Source organism: Paramisgurnus dabryanus, chromosome 4 (genome assembly GCF_030506205.2).
Source record: "Paramisgurnus dabryanus chromosome 4, PD_genome_1.1, whole genome shotgun sequence".
NCBI lineage: Eukaryota > Metazoa > Chordata > Actinopteri > Cypriniformes > Cobitidae > Paramisgurnus > Paramisgurnus dabryanus.
This window is the reverse complement of record NC_133340.1, coordinates 11,806,614-11,822,409: the sequence shown is the minus strand read 5'-3', so window position 1 is coordinate 11,822,409 and position 15,796 is coordinate 11,806,614. Positions and strand designations below refer to the sequence as shown.

Here is a 15,796-nt window from a genome sequence, read left to right as displayed (position 1 = left end):
AAGATTTAATCATGAGCCATTATAAGATTTTGACATTTCTATCTGTTGGTATTCTATATAATCCATGATGCAATCTACCTAAATAAGATGTTCAGGATCTCTGGTACAAAATTTGGTTCACAACCATGAAGGTCTGGCAGTGTATTTAACTGTAGACATGAAGGACTTTTTAACGTGCAACCAAAGCCATCTTGTGTTCCTGCTGCCAAAAAAATTCAGAGCAGAGGATTTGTATTTTTTTTAACACTGTGTCCCAAACCACTTGGTTGTGGAGGTGCAATTTTCCTTAATTCATTTTTTTTAAAGCTTTCTAATGTGCAAGACCCCAAGATTCAACTGATTTCTGAAGTTAAATGTGATTTCTTAAAGAGTCTTTGGCCACTCAAATTATTCTCCTTGAAGAGCATTAAGACAAACTACACACAATTCCTCTTTCAGGTAGCTTTGCAACATCTCCAGTCGATTTGAATGTCTTCATTATTGCTCAACAACCATAGACTTCATATACCCACCACCTCAGTTTTAAACTAATGGCTCTTTGGAATGACATTAAGTGGGACTAAGGCTGTTTTTAAGCTGCAACTCCTTTCACATTTACTTTTTCAAATGAAATAAAATTCATATAATAATTTCTGAACATAGCATTGCATTTGTGTTAAAAAAGTAGTTTTTGACTTAAAACAGATTGCATATCAATAAAGCAATAAGCCCCAAGAAACAGTAGGTTACCAGTGCATTTTATAACAGCTAACGTTAAAGGGCGTTGGGCACGACGCGAAGCGGAGTGCCTAAAACCCCCTTAGCTGTTATAAAATGCACTGTAACCCCACTGTTTCGCGGGACTTATTGCTTTTATAAAACGGTTACTATAGCAGGATTTCATAAAATAAAACAGAAATAAGTTGTAATTATATTGGTACAAATATTAGTCTTCCGCCAAACAAAGTACGTTAGTTCCTCAGAATCAAGAGCTGCAACAGAGCGCCGTTCACAACCAACACAGACGCAACAAAGACACAATGAAAATATGATTTAAGACTGTGGTGTTTATTTTATAAATCAACATTCATCTAATTTAATTTATACATTAACATTTATATCGTGCAATTGAAGTGATGATCAAATATGCTTGGAAGCATGCTAAACTCTTTCCCCGTCAGCGGTTTTTTTTTTTAAGTTGCCACCCAGTTTTAGTTTAATGCCTTACAGAAAAAAATTATCTTCTTTAAATAAACATAAAATATCAAATGAGACCATCCGCTTTCAAACAACAACAACAAAAAAACGTTTCATCCTACCTTCATTTGTTCTCTAACAGTAATCACCTCTAAAATTTTCAGCTAAAAGCGGAGATAATTCCATTTTTGTGAAGAACTTTTGTAAGAGATCAGATTGAGAGCCATCAAAACTTAAACGTCATGCTAAATCCACCACAACGCTGTTGTGTCGAGTGAATGCGTCAGTGTTTAAGTTGGGTAAGATTGCCATCTAGTGGATAATAGCGGAAATATCAATTTAAGACAAAAACAACTCAGAGAACGTTTTCTCTTTATTGACGAAATGACTTAACACTATCTATGACATTTATCTGGATATCGCCATAATTGTGCAAATGTAGAAAAATTAAAAAATGATTAAAGACTGTGGTGTTTTTTTCATAAATCAGTACGCAGCAACAGTGGCGCAGTGATAGGCCTACTTATGTAATGCGGACTGAACCGTGGGTTTACCGGGGTATTTTATCACGGCTTAGAACGCGTTTCAACCAATCAGAATGAAGAACCACAACGAGCCGTTTTATAAACTTAAATTTAGCTTATCCTTCCTATTTTGTTGTTTCTTGGGGGCATCTTAGAGTGGGATTCTGTTAGGTGGTCCTCAGAAAAAAATTGGAAGATAAAGTGGCCTCTGCTGAAAAAGTTTGAGAAACACTGATCTACTGTGATGACTGATTAGGGGACATAGCCCATGAAACAGGAAGAGATGACTAGACAACAATATGTTTAGTCCCCATGGTGTGCTAAAATGTTAATTTCAATGGGACTATACTTCAGATATATTTTACTCATAAAAATGTCAAGGGGTGCACAATAAGTGTGTCCAGTGTGTATTAGAGATAATTCTTTATTTAATTATGTAATTTCCCCCCTCACTTTCAATTATATATTTCTTTTTTTATTAAATCTAAAAAGAAGAAACATAGATTTATTTTCATAGCCTTCTTTGCTCATATTAACCAAGTTATAGTGTATGTATACAGTATACACACAATTATTGTATTTGTTTAATGTTTTTGCTGATCCTGGTTTACCCATCGAAATCAATAAAGCATCTAATAACTCTGATGTCTACACGATGCTGCAAAAGACTATGAATATTAAATGTCAGGCAAACATTTATGAGACCATACTTGACAGCGGCGAGGGTGCACGCAACTTGGCATGTGCACATATTTGTGGCAGCAGACTTAGACTTAACTATGATGGCAATTTAAGTAGCATTTGACTATATAGTTAATGCCAAGTAAATGATTTTGGAGAAAATATAAGGGAATCTGCCCTCTGCCTTTTACATGGAGTAAATTTATTTATGCTAAATAGCCAAGATTTCATCCCAATGAAACCTTGTTTTAGAATCATAAGAGAATGAAAACAATGCCAGTTATTACACCTTTAGTGTGTAATTTTCTGATACCTTTGCAAGAAATGTCTATATGATCAGCCTGACATTGACTCAACCAATCCCTTTGGAGTGGAAATTTTATTTGTCTGACGAATTTAAGACTGTGGGAGATGTTCAGAAAAGCAATCATTATTTGTGGCCCCCGACTGTGAAAACCAGGATAAAGTCGTATTTATGAGATTAGGAGCATCGAAGTTTGACTTCAACCATTAAATTTGCTATATCTTTAACCTGGCCTTACTCAGTCAACATCAGGTTATGTTTTAACAATGTTCTTTACATTATTGTGTATGATTTTATGCAGAAAATAGTAAATCACAAAAGAATGACTTAAGCTGGGTTTTCACAGGCAAGGTCATATTTTAGCAATTCCATTTGATGTAGAATTGCACACGATCTTAATCAACTCCTCTATTGCTCCCTTCACCCTTTGTCTGTCATATCAGCACACAAGCTTCCATTTTGAATCCCATGTGTGTTCCCGATGTCATAACATGGCAAAGCCAAAGGTGCTCAGTGATTCCTAAACGTGGCAGCTACAGGACACACTCAATTACCATTGGCCAACTCAGAGACTTGACAGCACAAAGCCATCGTGGTTACTCGCAGAGAAACAAAACACTCTGGCAATTCCATTAGCATGCTGGGCGCTTGCCAACAACTCTCTGCATTATGTTCCATGGTAGACAAATTGGCAGTCAAAATGGTGTTGTGAAGGGGGCTAATTGCTTGAGTGCAGGGTTAGCCTGTATTTTATGCGAGGCTCGAAACCCACAGGAAGATGGGCTGACCGGACTACCTCACCTGTTTTACGATGCAACGAGGAAAACGCAAAGCCAGAAGACCTCTTGTGATGTCTGTTGAGGTGATCTTGACATTTCCGTGAAGGAGAACATTATTAATTAGCATTCACACTTGGGGTCTTGATCTAGCTTTTCTGTTTCTTTTTGTGTGATTCTTCTTTAATCATTACAGAGACTTACCTTGTAGAAAATTCATGATTTTTTATATTTTTGTATATATATCTGATAGAAATGTCTATATGATCAGCCTGACTTTGACTCAACCAATCTGATGAGAATCTCTAATTCACTCTCAGAATAAAGACACAAAAGCTGTCACTGTGGCAATACTCTTTTACGGAATGTCGTAAAATTTTATTAATTTATTCATGTCCATGGCACAAAATTCAGCTTTTTTGTGCCTTGATCACGAATGTCTTTTCGTGACACTCTCACAAATTTCTATAAATAGTTTCTTGTGTCAATGGCACGATTTTCTTTTTCATTTGATTTTATGTTTTGTTTTCTTATTAACATCCTAACCCCAACTCCAGGCGAGAATACTTTTAAAAGCAGAAGAAAAACATGTAGAAACCAATACATAAAAGTACATACTAACCCAAACCCCAAATCTAACCAACCCCAAACGACAATGATTTAAAAATAGTGGGAAAAAATTTGAAAACAATACATAAAATGCCACAAAAAATAGTCTTGCCACGGACACGAAAAGCTATTCATTGAAATTCGTGCGAAAAAGATATTCGCACAAAAAAGCTGAATTTCGTGCCATAAACACAAATAAATTAATAACATTTTGCGTGATGCTTTTTCTTTGAGATTGTGTTGCATTAAAAGTATACCTTTTTATACAAATGGAATGCATATTAGTACCTTAAAAATATGCATATCTGTAGGACCTTTTTTCTGTCAATGGGTTGGTACCCTCAAAGGTTTCTTTTTGTATCATGTTACCTTTTGGGGTACAATATTATTCCCAAAGGATCTATTACAGGACCAACTTTGTGCCATTTAAATATTAGGGGTAAAAACATTTAACTGTACCTTTAAAGGTACACAATAGGTCTTTAGAGAGAAACTAAACCCTAAACCAACTTTTTTTAGTTAATGATCTGTAAGAATGGGGTTTATTAGTTCTGTTCATTGATTTGAGTAACTTTTTTGACATTTGGGTATAAAGTGTTTCAATGTATTTGGTGCAAAACATGAGTGCTGCCTACCAGGTTGAATGGTAGCTACTGCAGTTGAATTTTCCTGTTGGATGTTGCGGTACCGCATAATGTAAGTCAGGCTCTGACCAGGGGTTTAGTTACTCTTTAAAGTACAGTAACGTACCCAAAAAGGTACAACATTGTATTATGTTTTGTTGTAACTGTAAAGGTACAAAACAGAACCTTAGGGTAACACGTGCAGTGACTGAAAAGGGTATACCTTTAAACCTTTATTTCTGACAGTGTACCATTCCCATTGGCAGCTTTTGTATCTTTTCTTCAGAGTGCATTTATCTTAAACTGAGACCATTTTCCTCTTCTCCGATGTATACTCCCACTGCTCCAACACATGGGGCAGTTTCCCAGACAGGGTTTAGTAGGCCTTAGTTGTATTAGGACATTTAAGATGTTTTCCACAAACACACCTTACAAAAACAATACTGTTGTGCATCTTGAGACTAAACAATGGCAGTGACATACATTAATTATGTCAATGCAAGATGTTTTTAAATTAAGAAAGCTCGAACATACATTTTAGTCTGGGAAATTGCCCCTTTACGCTATAAGTTAAAGTAGGCTAATCAGTTTTCATCAGAGGTATAATTTACAACCACAAGAGGTCGATATACACAATAGTAAGCAGTGCTGTCAGGGCCAACATATCCCCAGAGGCTTATTTTTCGCTAAAATGAATGCCACTTCTTCCATCCAAGCAGCTTCACTTTGCCATTTGTAGTTGGTCCAGATAAATCATCCAACCCCCACTTGCAAACATCCAGAATAGTTCCTTTCAGATAATAAGGTCAGGGAGCACATTCCAGGCCAAGGTTGACAGTATTAGAGTCTAAATTAAGAGTCTGCATGTGGTAAATGCTACTCAACAACAGTCTATGAGCTTTAATGGCCCACATACGCATTCCATATACCGCAGTTCTAAAGCCATTAAATGTTAATTTTCCTGTTGTTTCAAATTTAAAGAAAAAATCATGAATAGCTTTAGTCATAATAAAATATAAAGATTGCATTATGTAAATAAAAATGTTGAGTGAAATATACAATTATTGAGAAAATGATAACCCATGTAACTGCATAGGAATCCAACAGTATTTTGTATAAAAGGGTTGCAAGAATTGCGCGAAAGTTGAACTCATTCATTTCTATCTTCTCTGTCAAAGCAGGGTCCCTAAAGCTCAAGTTCACAAACCGTGTGACATTCCCTTGACACACAGTCTGCTGGCTTTAAAAAAAACTCGAAATGCCTGTAAACCCTGAAGCATCAGAGAGGAACAGTTTATACTCAGATTGACTCATTACAATCGAGCACCTTTATTAAAATACTGGATACCCACATAAATCTTAAGTATATAAGTATATTGTCCTTAGATAATATGCAGCATTTCTAAATTGAAATTTAGATTTGTGATTTACATTTTAAAGCTATGCACTATGCACATTAAAATCACAAAACATGATTAAGGAGTTATGCACACATCTTACTAAAAGGAACACTGATTTTTTTTTTTTTAAGCTAAATATAAACTTGAATGTTGAAATTGCCCAACTTCATCTGATAAATTAAAGTGTAAACTAACTTTTACATTTTAAGATAAAATTATTTGCAGTGTCAATTTAATGAAATGTAAAAATTTTAAGAAAGCTAAAAAACGTGTTCTTTTTGTTAACCAATTTGTGGTTGATTAAATTACTTTTCCTAAGATTTGCTTATACGGGGCCAGTCTCTATTTAGTTGCAATACCTGGGTCTGACTTCTGGTGGAGCTGTAGACCTTAAACTCAGTCACTAAACCAGCAGCCACTGAGTAAAACCCAGTGTAAAAAAATACAAAATTGCAAACATGCAATATTATATCACAATCAACACAGCATAATATGTGGGACAAGGACTGACAACCTATATACGATCTGTACAAGCTTACATTATAACCCAACTGATGCAGTTATCAAATCAATATGAATATTGCAGCCACATAAAATAAAGTGACAATCTGTATACAATTTCTGAAACCAGACAGTTTTAATGTTCCAAGCTGTTGCTCTCTTGGTCATTAGAGTAGCCCTGTCTATTCAGTCATTACTGCAAACAGAACTAATTAATCTTAAAATGCAGAAAAGCATCACAAGAGGGGTTTTGGTGTTTTATTACAGTTGAAAAGCATTTGCTGTGGTCACCATAATACCAAGCTCCTGCTAGAAAGCCCCCACTTACTCCGGTTACGGACAAAGTTTAATCAATACAGTGTCCTTCATCCTGCATTCAGGGCCGACCTTGGCAGCCTTTGTCTCCTAAATGGGGGCAAAGAGCATATACAGCACCCTCCATGAGCATTGGGACAATAAAGGCAAAATTGCTCCGTTTGCTGTGGAGTGAAGAAATGTTTACACATTGAAAGGTGAATACGAGACAAAAGTACAGTACATCACATTTTATTTCACCCGTATTAACGCATAACTCTTACCAACTTGACATAGCAACACATTTAGATTTTAATTCTTATACCTAATGTGTGTATATTGAAACAATGTACCGATTCAATAATTTTTAACACATCAAAAGCAGAGTGCGTAGTATCAATTTGATCCATTGCCTCAGCAGTCTGATTTGTAAAGCATGTATGTGTTGAAACAATCAAAATGTTAATACAATGTAACATTATGTACTTTTGCTTCATATTTATCTTACAAATGCCTTAGCCTCACAAAATATAGAGCAATTTTGCCTTTACTGTCCAAATACTGTATCTGGTTACAAAAAAAAGTAAATTTCTTCACCATATAAAAAAAATCTCAAGAAGCTTCCAAATTGCTCATTGGGAGTTTATCTTTTTCTTAACCTAATGAAGTGTACAAATGCCACAATCACACCCTAAAGAAAGTAAACAATTTTGAAGTGGTCAGATAAGGCCTGCAAAAGTAGATTGAGAGTTCAGTTTGTAACTATAAACCTGACAAGTGGTTTGAAAAAAAAAAAAAGGATTACCAGGTAATAAACTGTTTCTCATATCCAATAAAGAGATAGTGATTCTTAATGAGCACCAGTTATAATTAAAAAGCAAAAATGAAATCTGTGCATGCAATAGCTTTAAACAGTCTCCAGACTTTAGATGCTAATAAGCAATTCCTTGTGACAGAATTTAAAAGGAAAACAATTTTTTTTCAATATTTTATTATGTTCTTACCTCAACTTAGACAAATTAATACATACTTATCTTTTGTCAATGCATGCACTTTAAATCTTTGTACAGCGCCTTGTGAATATACTAGCATTTAGCCTAGCCCCATTCATTCATATGGCTCCAAACAGGGATGAATTTAGAAGCCACCAAACACTTCCATGTTTTCCCCATTTAAAGACTGTTACACGAGTCCCTGTAGTTACAGGAGTAAGTATGGTGGCAAAAAAGAAAACTTGGGGCTAGGCCAAATGCCAACACATTCGAGAAGCGCTGTACAAAGATTAAATGTGCATGCATTGGAAAAAGATAGGCATGTATTAATTAGTCTAAACTGAGGTAAGAACATAGTAAAATATTGAAAAACAGTGGTGTTTTCCTTTGACCCTATTTAAAGATTTACACAGAAGCATCTGAGATACAAATATCTCAAGTTACAGATTGACACAAAGACAAGATCTATGTTTGGAAAACAAAATATTTACTGCATTACAGCAAGTTTTTGGTTTATAGAATACAAAACAAACTTGGACATTATCATCATCTAACAAAGGATTATGAATATATCAACAGTAAACCATAATTCAATTATCTAACATTGAACAAAGAAACAAGTAAAATGTGTGGCTTCACATCTTTCTCTTCTGGGTACTGATGTACAACACTAGAAGAGGAAAAAATAACATCAGTAAGCTTAAAAAGCATACACAAAAGAAAATGAAACATCTGTTTTACTCCACTTTAAATTGTTTTAAACATGTATAACAAAATAATTTCTGCACCATTTTTATTCTTTCTATTCAAAATTAAAAGTGGATTAGAATTTTTGTGATCATTTACATAAACCCAGTGGTTCCCAGGTCTACAATCTCTTAAAAAAAAGATTATATAAGATTGTGCCAACAATAAAAAGTGATTCCAAATCATTGAGCGACTCAAGTATGCAGGACTCAGGGAAGTATATGGGCATCTGTGCATCAAATGTGATTCAAAATAACTTTGACATTATTCTAAGTTTTAACCACATAAGAAATGTATAGCAGTTTGAATGGCATGAGGGAGAGTTAATTAATGAACTTAAGTTTTGTGTAAACTCCTTCAACATGAACTGGGACTGCTTAGGTAGCTTGATATTAAATTCTCCAAAATTATACACAAAGGTACTGAAACAAATAGACACTACATACCATTGTTTCCTCTGAGAAATGCATCTCCATATTTGTTCTTCAGCTGACCATTGACATACTCCTCTGTCTGTTCCACAGCAATGTTCATGTAGCCATCAAGGCAGGCCAGAACTCCTGGGCACAAAGACAAGGATAAGCAATTTTAAGGAATTTTATTAAAAAGTTTCATAAAACAGGACGTGCTAATAGAAAAAATATATACAAAAAAGACTCAGCCAAAGCATATCCGATACTGCAATATGCCCGATTGCATTTGTTTTAACTTAAAACATATCTTAATTTATTCTCGCCTTTAACACGCATTTTAGACACAACTGTAAACAGCCACTTAAACATCAATAATCAAGAACATGAAACAAAGCAAATAAAAAAAAACTTCTGCGGGCCGCATTATGATATGTTTGTGACAACAGATGCGGACCGCAAATGGCGCTCGAGACCACTGCCTTAAAACAAGGTGCGTTGATATAGAAATTGCACTGTTAGTAGTTCCAAAGTTACCATTATGCAAACTGATACCGAACCGGGGTCATTAAATATACCTGTGTTTGTGAGTTAGGAATACTGGTTGGTATCTTTTAAAGTGGACAGATGTAAAATAAATCTTTGGTTTCCCCAGAGTACCTATGTGAAGTTCTAGCTCAAAATACCAACATATCATTTATTACAACATGTTAAAATTGCCACTTTGTAGGTGTGAGCAAAAATGTGCCGTTTTGGGGTGTGTCCTTTTAAATGCAAATGAGCTGATCCCTGCACTAAATGGCAGTGCTATGGTTTATAGTGCAGATTAAGGGGGCGATATTATCCCTTTCTGACATCACAAGGGAAACCAAATTTCAATGACTTCTTTTTCACAGGCTTGCAGAGAATGGTTACCGAAACTAAGTTACTGGGTTGTTCTTTTTCACATTTTCTAGATTGATAGAAGAACTGGGGACCCAATTATAGCACTTAAACATGGAAAAAGTCAGATTTTCATGATATGTCCCCTTTAAATCAATCAGGCATATCAGGGCTCCAGACTAACTTTTTTCACTAGGAGCCCAACCAGAAAATTTAGGAGCACACACATCGTAAATCAACATGCTAACCAAATATTCACATTTCTACTAATTTCCACTGTATTACTAATAAATACTTGATGATAGATGCAGAAATTACAATGTGCTGTTTCAAATTCAGTGTCACGTTTTATTTTGCACTTTTGGAAAAAAAGGTCAAATTTACTGGTTGCACATGTGCGACTGGATGTAAAATTCAGTGGCACACTCTCAAATTTTAGGGGCAAAATGCCACCATTTGGGGGCAGTCTGGAGCCCTGCATATAATAAACGAGTGTATCTGTAAGCAAATGTATTATGTATGTATTAAAATTCTGTACTGTGATTGTGTGGGTATATGTGCAATAAAGAGGCACTGTGCTATGAAGTTGCATTAGATCAACGGTTTTCAGACTGGGGTCCAGGGCCCTCGGAAGGTTTAGGGGGTCCTCAGAAAATGTCAAAAATAAAAAAGTAAAATTTTTATTTTTTTTATTTTAGGTTTTTAAAATATCTCATTCTTAGTACCCCATATACCGTAATCCAAAATAGTTTATACTGCAATTGCTTTGTATCTTTCTAGTGTTTTTTCTCCTTCCTTATGTTAGTCACCTTTATCTCACTCACTGGGATTTGTTAAACATAATTCTTCTGCAGTACAAATAAATTTAAATTGAAAAAGTTTAACCAAATATTATATTTGTTACACATACATTTTAAGTAGGAGTCCCTCACAAAAGGTTCATTATATTTGGGGATTACTTGACATCATAAGTTTAAAGAAAACCCTGCTATAGATTACAAAAGGTATCGAAAACTATTAATTTGCATTAAAATGAATTTAACAAATACACTCCAGTGTTTCCCATACATTGATTTATTTGTGGTGGCCCACCACAGAATCAACACTGGCCCCCACAAATAGAATTTTCATGATTTCCATTTACATTTTTATTTCACCATTTAAAACAGCTTAATTCAGCTTAAAATATAATTTGATATATAATACAGATCAAATACAGATACAGATCAAAGAGTAGAAGTGAAAAATATTTCAGGTGCCAACACTAGATCAAACTCAAACACAACATGATGACGTCACATATATGCTAATAAGCGGGTGACGTCATCACCACCACAGTCTCCTCAAAATCCTGTGGGAAACACTGCACTCACGTATATTAAGACATATAAATATGAAGAGAAATCAACAAAAGATGGCCTCAATCTATTTATCTTTTACCTCTGTAATCCACGCCAGAGTTCAATTTCACAACCACTGGTCTTCCAATGATCTGCTTCAAGAAATCACTCGGTGTCTGCTTTCGGAGACTCATCTTCACCTCTGAAATACAAAGTAAGTTGATCAAAGCAGACTGACTGACATCAGTGCTAAATACATATAACGTTAATGCCCAGCTGCAGCACTAGCAGAAAGGAGCATGTCAGTCTGCAGTAACTGATGCTAACTGGTGATGTTTCGTAATATTTTCGCTAATTATACATACAACAGTATATGTTTTAAAAACAGTCGATCTAAGATTTTAAACGTCGTATTGTAAAGGTTTGGACGGCTCCGTATATTTGAATAAAAATGAGAATACCGGCAGAGAGTATGATACCGGATCAACTATTAGCATAACGGCTAACTTACTTAGCCCTGTACCATTACAAACATCACACGGTGAACATATTACACGTGTAACATAGCGCATTTCCAATTAATTTAAACAGTTCGTTAGACCAGCTGCACCACTTTAATTTAACAAACATAAAAAAATCACTCACCTCTATCTCTTCCCAACGTTTACAGCACGTTTCTGCAGAGTATTGTTGACCAATGAACTGAAGCGCCTTATTCTATTGCTCATAGATATGTATATAAAGGCTAGATGGCTCGTCCGCGCTGATGGCCATTTGAGTGGAACGTCCGCATTTTGGCGGCCATCTTAGGACAGGGCGCTCGCTCACTCGTAGCATTGAGTTTTAATGATGCAGGTACTTTTAAATGACCATAACTTGCTTAATTTTTTACCGATTTTCAAACGGATTGGTTTGTTATAAACGTCAAAGATGTACCTATGACACTGAATACGTATACTAAAAATAAATAAAAAATTCATGAAACATGTTAAAGCATCCAGAATTATAGCCACGTTAATAACGTTTGTAAAAAACCAAACCGTTTGTAAATCCGTCAAGAATTCAGCAAGTTACGAGCATTTTAGTTGGCGTATGTCACTCACCTTCCGTCCACAGCAGCAGGGAGCAGCACTATGGCAGCACTGACCTAAGATGGCCGCCAAGTGACGACACAGCTGACTCCGCCTTGAGCCATCTAGCCTTTATATACATATCTATGCTATTGCTACCGTGTTTACGCCGCACAGCCAATCAGGGGCTTCGATACAATACATCTTACGGAAACCGCCAAGGAACAATCATCTGTAATAAAGAACGCGAATAGAAAAATTGACCAGTCGGGAAATCTTTGCTGTTGGAAATTTGAAACCTACAGTGATTCAGGTTGCATTTATACAGTAAAAATGTAAAGCAGAAAACACTTTTTTTGTGTGTGTCCACTGTAAGCTATTTGTACAGTGACTGTGCCTGTGACTATGACCATGCGAGAAAACATATCGTGTAGGCAAAAAAAAATTGATATGTGGAAATAAAAGCAGTCTTTTGTTCACAGGAAGAGAAGGGCATGCACCTGAGAGACAGAATCATAAAGCACTTCTGGCGCATCCAGACAGTTTGCTTGTTAGCAGGGCATTGGTAGCCCTGAGGAGGCTAGAGGTTAATTTGGTATCTGGCGCCGTGTTAAACTAAGGTCAGCGCTACAAGTCCTTAAGTCATAAACAAGAATGGTTAAGAGCCGTGTACACACCTAGCCACAAGCTAATGAATATTCAATGAGTATTTTCTTCCTTGTCGCCTCTATTGAGTTCATGTCCTAAAAGAGGTATAAAAGAGAAAAAATGATCTAATCGGTTTTCTATTTAAGAAATCACTGATTTGAACAAAATCTTTAATCCGTGAATGGGGTTGTCAATAAACATACAGGATAAATTCATGTATTGTAGTAAATGAATACATTTTTGTGGTGTGATAGAGAGCTGAAATACATGTACACTGCGGTGACCTCTTTGGTACCACTGCAGCAAGTTCTTGACTTCACTAGAAAATCACAAAAGCGTGAAAAGCTTGGCTTGTTAAGGGATACTGAAAAAAGCACAATAGAGCTGTACAGACACAACTTGAGCTTCACAAGTTTTTTTTCTTCACTATTGTTCCTGTTGCTTGGCGAAGGACAGAGAATGTTTCTCTCGAAATCATTGCCCAAAATAAAAAAGACCCTACTGACATGGTTTCGAAACATTTTACGGATGAAAACTGTTTTTGTATATATACACAAAACTGTTTTTATATAGGTTTATATATGTTTTTGCCGTTATATGTTCAAGCTCTTGTATATTTGATCAGTTGGTGTATCCTTGAGAATTGAACCTATGACCTTGTAAGCGCCAAGCTCCACTAGTTGAGCATTAGGAATATATGATGTGAATGCTGTGATATTTGCAACAGTAACTGGCTAGGGACAAAAAAAGTGCTATTACATTTACTCAGCGCGGACAATCGGCCCTTACCATGAGCCCAAGAAAACCCCACAACTACTCTGAAAACAGTAACATGTTGGTAATAGCAATGCCAGATGGGACTGTTTTCACCCTGCATTCAAGATGCTGGTAAGCTCAGATGGACAGTGGCACAGTTGATTTGCTGGTACAACCTGCCTCACCTTTCAAAGCCCCCTAAGACCTGAGAGGGAGTGCAGGAAAAATGAAAAGATTACAGAGGCAGCTTCAACATCAGGTTGATAGGTGGGAGATGGGAGGGGAGGAGAGACCTCTCGGTTGCCGCAGGCTGTCTCCAGAAAGAGGACCGAAAGACAAGGAGAGGAGAGTCTAGACTAAGCTGACCTTTGCAGGCCAGGGCTTTCTCTTCAGGGTCAAGTTGGATATGGAGGGGGGATAATGGAAAAACCTCACGGGAGTTTTCAAATGAAATCCAGATTGGCTGCTGCCGTGTAGTTTTTTCCTCCCCCTTTTCTCTCCCTAATCCCTGCACTGCATGGGGGTAATAGTGTGGAAATGATGGGGGAGCGTTGCCTTGATCAAAAATGAGCAGTGAAACCTTACTCACCTCTTCTAACACCCAGATTCGTGCCCACTATATATCTGCAGGCCAGGTTATCAAATGTGATTCCAGGCTGCAACCTCTAGACCTTTGTCCTTTTCCTAGCAGAAATATATTTTTTGCTGAATTCTTTTATAGAAAATCTTAAATGTATGCAATTTCATAATTATATATATTGTATAGCCTATCAGTCTTGATTAGTGTTGAATGTTAAACATTTAGGATAAAAAGTTAAAGATAATTTTGTTTTAAAAAATTGAACATTTATCATGTTAAGTTTGTAATTTAATGGTCTAACCTTGAGTGAAAGATGAACTCAGTGCTCACAATGAACTATTAGCACTGTCTGTCTGTGCTGCGGAGTTTAAGTGCTAATTGCTAATTAAATGCCTAATTACTAATTAAAGCTAATGAGACACATCAATATAGTCTCTGTGCCTTTTAACATTTTAAGCCTAGATAAAATACAGTGCCTTGCAGAAGTATTTAAAATCTAATCGAATTTTCACATTTTATTGAACTACATGTTATATTGAAATTTTGTTCACTGTGATATTTTTATTGCAGTGTTATGCAAAACTTTCAGTGTGGTTGACTATTGCACCTTTATTCCAATCTCAGCTACTTAACTTTGTAATCCTTCATAAGTGTCTTTCTTTGAGTTTATAGGGGTACAACAGTTTCCAAGTCTTTGTCTCAGTAGTTTGATGTAGTTTTTCAATAATTGTACCAGAGATGCATAATGAGATCTTGGATTTTTTGGATATTGCTCTGTATCCTACTTCATCCTTTTTTTTTTTTTTTTACTCATCATACATAAGAAATAAACTGTAATATACTTACAATAATAAACTTTAGTAAAATTTCCTAATACTAGTGTTTTTAACCTTATCACAGTAACTATACTACAGTATTTAGTACTCTACAGTATTTATCAGTTAATTCACCAGAATAGGCTACTACAGCCTACAATTTATTACAGTTTACATTAGTACTTTTACCTATACCTACTATAGCCTACTACTATACAGTACCTTTGATGTGGAAAGCATTTCTGAAATGTATCCTTCAGGTTTACTTCAAAACAATTATATAACTATATTTTGTTTATACAATAAAACGGTTTTGAGTGCAAACAACACATTTGATTCCAAACAATGAGAACTTCTAACTGGCAGGGTACGTGCATTGTAAACTCTTGCTAAACTCTGTTTTTGCGGCAGGGCATATATGCATCTGTGTGTGAATGTTAAGAGGAAAAGGAAATATATATATTTATGTATTCAGTCCTGTAAATTCAAGACTGATGCCTAGAAGTGCTTCACATGTTTCAGACCACTAAGTAACGCCCACCTTTAGCACCCCACTCCTCAACCAACCCTGTAACTACAGCAGCTCACGAACCCACCCAAAGGCATGGCTCCATTAGAAGAGTGAAACTAAAGTCATGCCACACATCCAGCATTTACTATCAAGAGTT

At 35.9% G+C, this 15,796-nt stretch overlaps 1 protein-coding gene across 1 annotated transcript; it reads right to left on the bottom strand.

Moving 5' to 3' along the window:
* Window positions 1–8,346: 8,346 nt before the first annotated feature.
* Window positions 8,347–11,984, bottom strand: lsm6 (LSM6 homolog, U6 small nuclear RNA and mRNA degradation associated). The gene is made up of 4 exons (XM_065295720.2): window positions 11,905–11,984; window positions 11,360–11,461; window positions 9,074–9,187; window positions 8,347–8,550 (listed from the first exon to the last, which is right to left on the bottom strand). The coding sequence occupies exons 2-4, from the start codon at window positions 11,451–11,453 to the stop codon at window positions 8,516–8,518; spliced, it is 243 nt and encodes an 80-aa protein (XP_065151792.1). The 5' UTR covers window positions 11,454–11,461; window positions 11,905–11,984; the 3' UTR covers window positions 8,347–8,515.
* Window positions 11,985–15,796: the final 3,812 nt, after the last annotated feature.